The 12,816-nt window shown below is 38.0% G+C and overlaps 1 protein-coding gene and 1 long non-coding RNA gene across 3 annotated transcripts; one reads left to right on the top strand and one right to left on the bottom strand.

The window, feature by feature from the left end:
• Positions 1-325: 325 nt before the first annotated feature.
• LOC116719500 (cell death-inducing p53-target protein 1 homolog) lies at positions 326-4,617 on the bottom strand. Of its 2 annotated transcripts, none has more exons than XM_032562029.1 (4): positions 4,492-4,617; positions 2,947-3,174; positions 2,698-2,845; positions 326-966 (listed from the first exon to the last, which is right to left on the bottom strand). In XM_032562029.1, exons 2-4 carry the CDS (start codon positions 3,167-3,169, stop codon positions 861-863), a joined length of 477 nt encoding a protein of 158 aa, XP_032417920.1. In that variant the 5' UTR covers positions 3,170-3,174; positions 4,492-4,617; the 3' UTR covers positions 326-860. The 2 variants fall into 2 exon arrangements, with proteins under 2 accessions (XP_032417920.1, XP_032417919.1); XM_032562028.1 differs by having other exon boundaries at positions 4,488-4,616.
• Positions 4,618-8,774: 4,157 nt separating this feature from the next.
• LOC116719593 (uncharacterized) lies at positions 8,775-11,310 on the top strand. Its single transcript, XR_004339226.1, has 3 exons — positions 8,775-9,439; positions 9,540-9,614; positions 10,613-11,310. It is a non-coding gene; the product is annotated as an uncharacterized LOC116719593 (long non-coding RNA).
• Positions 11,311-12,816: the final 1,506 nt, after the last annotated feature.

Below are 12,816 nucleotides of genomic sequence, written 5' to 3'. Positions count from 1 at the left end.
TATTAAATGAAGTAAATTGTAGTTTGGGGCTACTAAAACAAAAGCTCTATACTGATCACTGATGACAGGATTATGTATTTATTTGCTTCAACCTGGCTGCAATCTTACATGCATCAGTTTTACATCTTCAGTTAATAACCCTGTCTCCTTCCAGGAAAATGTAGCCCTGTGCCTCATGAGGCTCCACATTAATATCTTTTTTTTTTATCACATAACAGAATCGATCTGATGTCTGCCAGTCATGCCACAATAATTGACTGAGTAGTTGATCATTTTTCAAAGGAATGCATGGAACATTTCAGCATAAAGCTCTCTGAGGAATGTATTATGTTTCATTATGTTTATTATGTCATTACATTTAGTCGTATAAAGTAATGTAATATTTTTCTGGTAAAACATGTATCCAATACAAGCCCACATACACACACACAGGTCTTTCCAGGTAAACACTACAGTTTACAAGTTTTTGGCTGTCACAGTTTTGGCTCTTCTACTTAAAGAAACAAAATTTCTAATGAGATGATGAACAATATTATCTTTAAACAAAATCACACAAGGCAAGAGTCTTTAGTTAACTTGACAAAGGCAGAGCCTAGTTTTGGACTATAAGGGGTGATACGTCAGTCACTCTATGTAAATGTATTTACCAACGATGAACTGATCAAAACACTCCCTAAATTTTTTTTTAGGAAGTTCAGAAGTGTTATTTCTAAGACAGCGTCAATTCTTGCAGACTTTGGGAATTGTAGTTTTACAGTGCAGCTCTCCACTAGGCTCAAAAAGAACTTTGTACAGTGTAGGAAGACCTTAATGAATAGAGACAACAAAATTTCAGTAGCTGCACGATTGACCACTATGGTTCACATGCGACGGTAGACGTGCAGAACGTTGTTGCACTGCGGGCAGGAATGCTGCACATCCTTGCAAGCACCCACGAAGAACGGGATCAAACAGCAAGGCCAACACCTGGACAAGGAATATGATAAAAAAAGACAAAACAATAATAGTAAAATTACTCGAGTTAAAAAAAAGTTAACTCAATCGAAACTGTGCAGTATTTATCTGTATTCTCCATTTAGTGCAAAAACCAGAAAATGGTCTGTTATCCCAACTTTCGTTTTGGTTAAATAAAAAATAAATAAAAAAGCTAGTGTATTTTTTGGTTTGTTTGTTTTAAACAAAAAAGCAAACTGCCTGAACGTACATGGAACGAAGGCGTAAAGAAAAGTGCTAAACAAACAAGGAGTGAATCCAGGGGTGGAAATTAAACATTTTCTCCACCAGCCAGTAGCTGGTAGAGAACATTTTTTACCAGCCACTCAGACATTTCACCAGCCACTGTTTTTTTTTTTTCTTCCTTCGGTCACCAGCCCCACCAGTACAAGCAAATTATATAAAATATATGATTTATTCTTAACCCTATAAAATCTGATTTACTGACAATAAGTTTACCATACATATGTACATAGATAGATTAATTTAACATAAAGCATGGATACTTTAACAAAGGTGAAGTGCAATAAGTTCACTTGAAGTAATTACTAACAGCAAACTTTAACTACACAACCCTAACATTCTTGCAATCATTTCCTATGTCAAACATTTCCACATTTTGGCTACAACTCCCCCAGATAGTGATCTAGTAATTTTTTAAAACATTTTTAAATGGTACCAAAAGCTGTTTTTCTAACTGTTCTACGTGTTTCCCCTTACTTATTATGTTTTCTATTGAAATTCACAATTATTCTTATTACTAAAATATCTCAGAACGTCTTCATTTTTAACCATCATTATTTCTGTCATTCAAGTATTTTTCTGACTGCCTGCTAGCTTAGTGTAGCTTCCCCCTCCCAGACACACACCTGCCCTCCTCCCTGCATGAATATTTTCACTCCTAACTGGGCAGCAGCAGCTAATCTGAACTCTTCCTCATTGTGTCCGGTCACAATCTCTCTCATCATCCTCCTCCGACAACGAAGATAATGAATCCCCTGAATAGCTAATTCTCCTCCTTCTCTGCTCCTCAATCTGCTCCAGCAGGTGAAGTTTGTGTGGTAAACTTATCGGTTAGTTTGACACATTTTTTTTGAATGTGCTTATGCGCTTTTTAGCTTTTGTTGTCGTGGTTTCTCTTACCCGCCCCTTCTCGTATCCGCTCACTTTTCTCGGACTCCGGTTAGCTGAAATAGCGGTATTTATAACCGTAAAAGGGAGGGACGGGCCAAGGAGAACCAAGGGATTTCATTGGATAAACCCAGTGTCCGTCAATAAAATCAACCAATGAGCTGTGGCGGTTTGTTAAATTATGACAGTATAGGGCCGCCAGATATGGTCTGTACTTCAGACGGTCAGTCCTCCCCTGGACAGACGTTCAACCTGAATGCAGCTTCTTCTTTTTTTCTGTTCAAATTGTAAACCTGCCACAGTGGCGGGTGCGTTGCTCCAATTTACACGCCACTTCACACTAATTTCAACCCCTGGCACTGACTTTATTGGTATTCTTCTTGAGGTCAGTTTGGAATAATTGGTTGCACTAATTTGTTCTTATTTTTCCTCTCAATTTTCTCCCTGCCGTATGAAAGCTGTCAAACTGACCCCGTTTGAGATATCACTGTCCTCCTGTGGCTGCAAAGGCGGCAGCACTGCTAAACCGGTTGGTTAGAAAAGAATACTTCAATACTTCAACTTTTTACTCACCCAATAAAAAACAGTGTTCCAACAATGATCCAGGTGAGCATGCCCAATTTGTATTCGGTTGTGCTCACAACGGTGGTCTTACAGTGTGGACACAACATGCTTCCAGGAGCCTCAGTTGGTCTCGCTTGCACCACCACCACAGGGGTTGCTGTCAGTAACACTTTGTTAAAAACTCACCACCAACTCTATACATTCTTAAACTTTAGACTCATCTTCAATAAAAAGACACTAACTGAGAAAGTAACTCACCAGGTTGAGTAGTCTGATTTTGCTGTACAGCTTGTTGTTGAGGAGCAGGTTGCTGATGCTGCTGAGCAACAGGCTGGGGATATTGCTGAGCAACAGGTTGCTGATACTGAGGAACAGCAAGCTGTGGCGCCGCACCGGAGTTCAGTGGTGGACCAGGATATGGCTGAGCTAAAATTTCTGGAGTAGCTGCAGCATATGGAGGAGGTCCAGCACCTTTTTCCATTTTATCTTAAAAAAGTAACAAAAAAAATCATGATAGCAAAGTTGTAAAATATCATATGTCTCCATCAGTTCTTCTGATGCCTTTGAGTGAGGAACTAAAATGTGACACCAAGCCTGTCAAGGGCCGAAGATAAGAGGGAAGAAAAGAATGCATGAAACGTTGTCTGTCAGGTTGGAACATTTATAAGTAACTCTTGACTTCTTCCCTGAAAAATACTCATTGAATACATAATGCAGCATTTATACTTACTCTGTAAGAGGATGATCCGACAAAAACAGAACATGAGACACTGATTTATAGTGGGTTGGTGCTTATATATATACATATACTGTATGTATATATATATATATATATATATATATATATATATATATATATATATATATGTATATGCACCAACATATTCCATGTTATATTCTGAGGAAATGTACAATGGTGTAAAAGGTTTTAGAGCTACATACAGTAAGATTAAACCAGCATCTGTATACCCAAAGTATGCACATTGTGATAAGGGTTACTGATAATAAAGAGGAAGGCGCCTGAAAAGAAACCAAATAGCCAAAGATTGCTGACCTTTTGAACCAGTCCACATTAAAAAGAAGTCACATTTTGTTTAAACATTGTCATCTGTTTTACACACTACTCCCAACGCTTCTCCAGACTAAAAAAGGATTTTGTTTGCCACATTGAATTGGTTCCAGAGCTACAATATGACCATTGCTCTTTCAATATCACACCAAAAACGACTGACGCACTTTCCACCACTATATCTGTAAGAAACATATACTTGCTTTTACTCTATATTAGCTGTAAACTCCATTTACAGGTCCTTCTGAGGGAATCTAAATATATTAGAAAAGTTACATTTTTTCAGTATTTCTTTCAAGTGAAACTGATAAATGTAGACTAATATTTTCAAACCTTTATTTCTGTTTATTATAATGAATTATTTTCACTTAGAGCTAATAAAAAAATGACATTTAATCTAAGAATATTACATTAGACAAATAAACAAAAGCATTTTTGATACACCAATGTGGGTTTAATAAAAAAATTTAAAAACCTGCTTAAAGGTTACTGTTTTTAAAAAGTACTTTAGCCTGAAAAACAATTCTCACTGGAGCGCATACGAGAAGAACCTGTACTTTATAATAAACATTGAAAGAAACCAGCAAAACCGGTTTCCTTCAGCTTTACTAAGAAACTGATCAAGTCTGTGCTTTTCATAGAAATTAAAAAGGTAACATAATGTATTATTGAGATTTTAATAATACTACAAATTGTCTTCACTATCTGTACATGTTTTAGATTTTCTCACCTACAGAAGGATTTGCTGAGTGCCTTGAAATTCAATCAGGTAGATGTACAATAGCCACACCGCCTTAGTGTCATCTGACACTGGACAACGATGAGATGTGAAACCAACTCTACCGGACCAAAGGTGGAGCAACAGAGCAGGTGGGAGGAAGCAAGTCAGAAACAAAACTTGTTTAAAAAAGATTGTTATCCTCTGGAAACATGTTGCTGCCCAGTGTAAATTTGAAACGACGAGTAGACTGATTTACTTTAGTTTTATTTGGATTTTTCTTGGCAATCCGTAAGGTTGGGTATACTTCTTAAAATCTTAAAAACACACAAAAAAGAGGAGAGCAGGAGTTACTGGAACCTGGTCTTCAGATGTTGTTTCAGCATTTCTGCATAATGTTCTTTCCTTATGATGCTACTAAATGTAATGCTCCAATTCCTCCTGCATTAAAACAACTCCACAGCATGATTCTGCCACCACCATACTTTCTGATGTTTTGAGGCTTGAAAGCACCGCCTTTTTTTTACTCCAAATGTGAAAATGGTAATTATGGTTGTCAGATTAGAAGACTTGTCTCCAAAACCAAAGTTATTATCTTTGGACCTAAAGAGGAGCTATCTAGAGTCACTTATTACAACTAAAACCCAGCGATCAGGCCCGAAACCTGGGAGTAGCAATGAACTCTGATCTGAGCATTCAGAGCCACATAAATACAGTTACAAAGTCGGCCTTCTATCACCTGAAGAACATTTCTAGGATTAGAGGATTTATGTCTCAGCAAGATCTAGAGAAACTCATCCATGCGTTTAGTTGAATCGATTACTGCAACAGCGTCCTCACAGGTCTGCCTAACAAGGCAATCCTCCAGCTGCAGCTGATCCAGAACACTGCTGCTCGCGTTCTCACTAAAACTAAGAAGATGGAGTACATTACTCCAGTTTTAAAGTCCCTCCACTGGCTCCCTGTAGCTCAAAGGATAGACTTTAAAATGCTGTTATTAGTTTATAAATCACTGAACGGCTTAGCACCACAATACATTAAAGATCTGTTGTTGTTGTTGTTGTATCAACCTTCCAGAGCCAGAAGACCGGTCAGGTCTGCATCTGTAGAACCAGAACCAAACAAGGAGAAGTAGCATTCAGCTTCTATGCACCACAAATCTGTAACAAACTTCCAGAAAACTGCAAAACTGCTGAAACACTGAGTTCCTTTAAATCTTGACTAAAAACCCACCTGTCTAGAATTGTATTTGAAACGTAATAATTTACGAATTTAACGATGGAACTTGACTTAATGTCATGTTCTGATTATTGATTCTATGTTGCATGACTTTGTGTTTTTATGATGTAAAGCACTTTGAAATGCCTTGTCCCTGAAATGTGCTATACAAATGAAATTTTATTGATTGATTGATAAAAAAAATATGGTCCTTAAGTATATTATCAAACTGTAATCTGGCTTTTTAAAAATATTAATTGTGATCTCTGGCTCCTCCAGAGACCACAAACCACCATAAAGCCAAAGGGATATTGAAGATAAAACAAAAAGAAATGTCCAAAAGTGCAAACATTTCAGGCTGATGAAGCACATTCATGTTGTAATAAATTTTTATAGGTTGACCTATAAAAATTTGGTAATATCACTTATTTCTTTGTCACAGAGATGTTGAAGGTGAGATCAGGCCGACCGAGTTAGAGGGGGCACGTAAGTATAGCTGTTTAGAGATTGATTTTGATTGATTTTTGACTGTTGTGCTATGTATACTTAATTAAATGAAGTGTATTGCTATTATTATTATTATTATTATTATAGACACTATGGACACTACTTGCAATGACAGCCAGCCATCTATATAGATCAGGCCTTACATGTAATGAATGAATTTATAAGATATAATTACACTGTTAAAAAAATATTGAACATTTTCAGTGTTCAATACGTTCAGAGTTTTTGAGTTGTACTTGTTGTGAAACAAGGTTCTTCAAGTGATTCTGGTTTTCTAACACTGGCTTATTTTTAACGTTAAAGTGAAAAGCTTTCTTTGTTTTCAAGGTTGCAGCCTACTTTCTTGTTCTCTATAACTAAACTGAAATCTCAGGGAAACAAGTAAAGCACACATAACAATTGACATAGAGATTTCTAATTCAACTCAACCTGCCGTGTGTTTTAGGCTAACCAGTGAAAAACCCAATGAGGAAAACAACATGTGACATTGTGGGTCATTTCTACATCCGTTGGAACATCAGTAAGTATATTTTATTCCTCATTTAGGGATGAGGGATACTATTGAGGAAAGTGCAAAGTAAAACCCACAGGTCATTTGCTGCCCTTTTATTGATTTTCTGCAACTCACAACTGCAATTAAAGAGGACAAAACTTGACCCGACAAAAATGGGTGAGTACTGCAAATGAAAACCCAAAATATCACGGTGAGATATTCTCTGTAAGACACAACCCAAACTATACTTATTATACTTTTTATTATTTTCATGAAAGTTTAAAAACAGCTGTTGAAAAAGGTGTTTCACAATTTCACCAAAAACACAACAAAATAGAAAAATCCCCAAAACTTTCTATAAAAAGAAAATAAAACAATCAACCACAGACATGAAGTTCATTGCATGCAAGATTTTATATTTTATATAATATTTTGCATCACATTTGTTACTGTAAATGAAGTATCGCATGCTAAGCGTTGGGAACCGGGGCTTTGGTTTTTTTGTAGGTTTTTTCCTCTGTTCGCCTGCTGCTTCATTCTTCATCCACCAGATGGTGTTAGAGGCTGCACACCTGGAGGCGCGTGCCCGCTGTTCAGCGCACCTGTAATTCATCATCCAATCATCCTGGAGCTTAAGAGGAGCTGACTGCCTGCACCTCATCGCCGTTTTTGCCAGTAGTGGTACCCTGAGCCTCCCTGAGATAGAGCTCTGTGGTTTCCCGAGAAGTCAGTCTTAGTAATCAACTCTTGTTGCCTCTCTCTCTCAGGTGAGAGGCAACAAGATAAGAACAAGGAACCAAAACCACGAACCTGCAGTTTCCCCTCTTTTTGGTGGAAATAATCAAGTCAAGTAAGATCAGTCTAACTACTCTCGAAGTTCCCATTTCTGAAAACCACAAACTCACCATCTCCCTTTGCTGTTCTTTAGTGTGCAGACGACTCCGTGAGCCTGACCCAAGGATCAGATCCACTCAACCAATCTTTTCATATTGTTTAAATAAACTTTATCTGTTTCCTGTTCTCCTTGCTTTCTGCATGTGGGTTAAGAAGCTGGAACCCAGCATGACACTAAGCAGATAAAAAAATACTGTATATATATATACTGTATATACGCAATACTTTCAGCAAATGTAATGTTTAAAAAACGCACAAAAGCTTCATGGGGCCCATAAAAATTCACAGAAAGTACAGTCTTCATCTTGAGTTCTTAATTTTCTCCAATTTGCGGACATAATTGACTTCACGTGGTTCATTTCCATGCGTCCATGCTTTCATCCACTCAAGTTGATTAAACATTCTTCAGACAACACTCTGGTTTATTTTTTGTTACCTGTGACATTTAATTTCAACTGTGCTTGACGTGTTATCATTGTTCCCTGGAGGAGATCCAGGAGGACCCATATATTCATAATTAAACATCTGACAGCTCTAATGGACAGCCAGGGAAGACAAGTTGACAACATGGTGATGAATGCATGGCTTTTAGCTTTTCCCTCACCTGTATTGTGTAGATTCTAACTGTGGTACAGTTTTACAGGCTACAAGGAGAACATCAGGTCTGGTGGAGAAGATTGAGGGCTGCGAATCTGGAAGATTTTAGTTATGAAGTTATTTTTTAAATTTATTTTCTTTTTTTTTTTTTTTTGCATCGACATGTTTCTTCTTACTGGAAGTGATAGCCAAAAATAGTCCAGACTTTAATCTCAGATAATCTGGGGAGGGAGCTAAAGAGTAGCCTGATAGCAAAGAAGCCTTCCTACCTGAAAAGCCTGTATCTTATCAGATGTCATTACAAATACCAGTGGAGACATTCAGAAAGCTGCTCAGCAATCACAAGAATTTAATTGCTGTACAGCCAATGAAGATTTTGTCTTGCTATATTTTGCTGAACAGTGCCGTGTTGACAGCTTGTTGACTGTCTACCCCACTGCCTCTCATTCCTTGTGGATTATTGAAAACGGTAACAAGCTTCTTTGAGGCGGCAGCTATTCCAAACTAAATAATTTCCTCCTAATTAACCATCAATAATAAAAATAATAATAATTTGGTTATATATTTCAAAACATGACAAGATTTTTTTATGAACTGAGATATTTTTGTAAGCTATTACATGGCAAAAAAAGAGAAACAAAACATAAAATCTAGGGAATTTCATCTTGAAACCAAAAACTGACAGCAATTAAAGGGGAGATGAAGTGAAAAGGGAATCTAACCTCAGATGAAGTCCTGAGGGACCAAATATCTAATCTTTGAAGCTGCTAATATGACAAGACCAACCATGACTGGAAAAAATCGTCGTGCTCCAAAAGATGGGAAGGCAATTACTAGGCTTCAACCCCGTCCCTGTCGCCCGCACGGTATGCTAACCTTTCATGTCCAAATGTCAACTTTGAATAATCTTGACAGGAGATCCAAACAAAACAAAACTTTTTCTCTTTCAGATTACATAAAAACAACCTAGGAATTCCCAAAAGTCTGAAGAGTTCTTGATGAAATAATTTAAAACGTAACAGGAAGAGTCGATCTTTGTTTTATGTATTGCGTGCCTCTTCAAAACGCAGATTGCTACTTATGTTTACTTCATGTCAGAAAAATCTGCTGAAACATGAAATTATTATTTACAGTACCATTCCTTTTTAGGGGCTGCATGTACACCTCAGCAGGTTTCATGGAGCCCATTGTTGACATTACCAACTGGGAATATCCCAACACACAGCTATGTGGAGGTCAGCCCTCAGATGGACAGGTGATGTCTCAGTGGGTTCCTCACTTAGACTTTGGAATTGAGCTTTAAGAAAGTATGAAAAGCGATTTTGTTCTTTACTGGGTTCTGGTCTCTACCACAGAGGCGCATGGAGGCAAAACATCAGTGAAGCTGCCAGGAGCTTTAAAGCTTACACATCTGGAACAAAAATGTGACGGTGAGTAAAAACTATTTTACAATATTTAGTCAAGTGGACCAGGTTTGGTGAATTTGATGATTTTGTGGGTTTTTCTGTTGGACTGTCCTGAGTTTACCACATCTCTTAAAGGGGCAGGATTATGTAAAATAGACTTCTGAGAGCTTTAATTAATGTTATGCTCTGTTTAAAATCATACCTGGAGTGTTGTCTTGATTCTTTCATGCATGTTTGACATATCCTTGAATCTCCCGTGGCAACCATTCAGCTGCTCAAAACGACCCAGGTGGACCTAGCACTGCCTTCGAGATGCAGCTCCTTCTTGGAGCTGCAGTTTCCAAGCTTCCGCATCACAGAGCAGCCCTCCCCTACGACTTCCTCACTCAGCTATTACAGGAATGGAGCTAGTGAAAGTGAATCAGAAATATTTATAAGTTAACAAACAACAGCACTTATATTGGGGTGGGTTGGCTTGGATAGCGTTTATTCCTTAATAAAATCCCCATTTGAAAACTTCTTTTTATTTTTACTCAGGTTATTTTTGTCTGATATTAAAACATGAAACATATAAGTGTGACAAAGCAACAGAAACAGAAGAAATCTCTAAGGCGATAATACTAATACTCTTTCACGGTACTTCCTGGTTCTTCCACACCATGGAAAAGCAATTTTTCTAGGTGCAAGTTAAAGGAAGGTGGCCCTCACTACAGTGGAGTCATATGTAAACAGAGTAAAAAAGCATTGGGCCTAACACACATCCCTGAGGCCTACCTGTGTTCACAGTGAGAGTTAAGGAGGTGTGCCACTCCATGTGCTGCGGTCAAGCTGACCTGAAGTCTGTAACTCGTTTATTGCTGGATGACCGCAGTTAATGCCGAGCTTAAATCTACAAATAACACCCTGACATACATAACAGCTCTGTTCGGTATGTGAGTGCAATGGGAAGAGTTCTGGAAATGTGGAAGTATTTACGACACAATCGACAAACCGCCTTAGTCCTTTTGTGTTCCTTTCCACAGAGGACGGATTTGTTCTGTTTTGGGCGATTACTGTTTTTTGTGTGACGCATGATTGCTCTGCATGAACACGACTGCCAACTGAGAAATTGGAGACAAGTTCACCAAAGTAAAAAGCAAACGACTGCTAAAAGATAAAGCATGACGACTGACGAAGCTTTGAAAGGACCAAGAGCTGTGGAGTTGGAGCAGATGCTGCGGATGTGTGTGACGGGTGACTGAGTGAAGCCTCTTTGATAAACTGACTCAACAGAGGGTAAACACAGATGCAATAATCTGGAGCGAGAGGCTGCCAAACAATCCTGACTGCAGCCTCCTTTCTACCTCTCTCTATTTACATGAATACATTTCTGTTCTTCCCATGCAACAATGCCAGAAATGTCATTCAGTATCTCTCTCACTGTTGCCTCTCTTGAAGGTCATATGTACTTCATTGTCGTTTACATATCTCTGTGTAACTCAACATGCTTGTAAAAGGGATTTATGGTAAGAAAAAAAGAGAGATGCAAAGAGCGATTTGTTGTGATTTCTTCTATTTGCCGTCTGCCTTTTCTTCGCATGAACACTCTTCAGAGCACAAATGCTTGCAAAAGTGCAATCTATACTTCCATGACAACTGACAGGCACCACATTCCTGAGGAAACAGTTTGATTGAACCAGGAGCTCTCAAACAGCAGCTTAATAAACAGGAGAAAGATCCAATTTACCACATTCTTGTTTCTGTGTCATTTTTCCTGGTCAGGAAATTACTCAAGAAGTGTTCAAATGTGAACCGTGAGCTGTAGAACCAAATTATGGCACGTTGTCATTTTTTAAAGGTTTCTAATTGTTCCAACTAGTTCAATGTACATGACACTGTGGGGTAAGATTAAACATTAAAGTCTTTGAGAAATATCTGAAAATATAATTTAAAAACATTGTGAGTTTTTTCTCCTCTAAAGTTGCCGTTCACAAACCTTAATCCAGATTCAATGATCTTTCTGTCAATGAAACTTAACGCATAGCAGCGCCTCCCTTCATCCTTTTTATTTTCTCTGCCACAGGTCCGCTGCCTCAGTGGAGCGATCAACCGTCCTTTAAATCTTTTAGACAGGTGAACTGACAATCGAAACAAAAAGTGACTCATTTTAAGGCCTGATCCAAATAAGGAAACCTGTCTGAAACTGAGTGAAGATTTGCTACTTGACTGGCGTGTCTTAAAAGCCAGTCAAAACGAAATGTGTTAAAATTACAGAGAAAATTACAGAGAAGAGATGAGGACATTGTGTGGGTGGGAATTACAGCTGCAAACTGCAGCTCATGACAGGAATTCATCTGAACTGAAAGGTAAGAGCTCGTGTCAGGAGCGTCAGTGAAACTCAGTTAAGATATCTGCTACTTTGTAGTTGGCTGAGGGCTTGTATTGATGTTAAAACCCTACATTACGAACCACATCACCTGCTTTCGGATGAAGTCAAACTTGAATTAAGTTACTTCCCTTATTATGCAAAGGGTGAACATTTTGATACAATTATTTCTGAGACCCTTGTTTAACAAAGCCAGTTGTTTTCTAAGAACAAAACAAAACGGATCAAGTGATTATGTTGCTAAATTTTGCGCGTCCTTTATGAAAATTTAAAACTGCCTGTGGTTGTTTCTCATTAGTTTTAGGCACAGAGGTAAGCATGCCCATCAAATGCCACATTAAATTATTTCTCTACAAAGTTATTTATTTGTTTGGCAAAAAGTTCCTCTGATGGACGGAAACAAGATGAGGGCTGTTGCCCGCTGGCAGTGCTTCTGTTCTCCTCACAGCTGTGAGTTTGAGATAATGAAATGCAGGCTGGAAAAAGAAAAAAATCTCTTCCCAGCATTCAAATTACACCCGATCATGTTCACTTTCAAGTTGTGTTAGTGGTATTGGATAAAATATTCAAGTTTGCAAATGCACCATTACCCCTGACAGCTTAAGCTCCAGCTGTCAGTCATTTTGAAGATGTTTTTTCTTGTCAGTGGCCATTTTGGAGAAATAATACTTTGACAATTCTGGGTGGGGTTTTTTTCCCCCCCATCTGTGTTCATATTTTTGATTATTTACTTGTTTATTTAATTATGCTAGATGTTGCCATTTCAGTCCATTCCTTCATATTTAGGTCCCTTGCTTTGTGTTCTCTATCATTTTTGAGCGTATTATTGGTGTTGAGTGTTTTTTCCCTCTGGTCATTGTT

This window comes from Xiphophorus hellerii, chromosome 5, assembly GCF_003331165.1.
Source record: "Xiphophorus hellerii strain 12219 chromosome 5, Xiphophorus_hellerii-4.1, whole genome shotgun sequence".
Taxonomy (NCBI): domain Eukaryota; kingdom Metazoa; phylum Chordata; class Actinopteri; order Cyprinodontiformes; family Poeciliidae; genus Xiphophorus; species Xiphophorus hellerii.
The sequence above is the reverse complement of the archived record's forward strand: the minus strand, read 5'-3'. Positions and strand labels throughout refer to the sequence as shown.

Coding starts and splice junctions, on each gene's coding strand:
- LOC116719500 (XM_032562029.1), bottom strand. CDS start 3,169: ATGGAAAAAGGTGCTGGACCTCCTCCATATGCTGCAGCTACTCCAGAA. Junction 2,846..2,946: donor AAATCAGACTACTCAACCTG/GTGAGTTACTTT, acceptor TGTTACTGACAG/CAACCCCTGTGGTGGTGGTG. Junction 967..2,697: donor GGAACACTGTTTTTTATTGG/GTGAGTAAAAAG, acceptor TTCCTTGTCCAG/GTGTTGGCCTTGCTGTTTGA.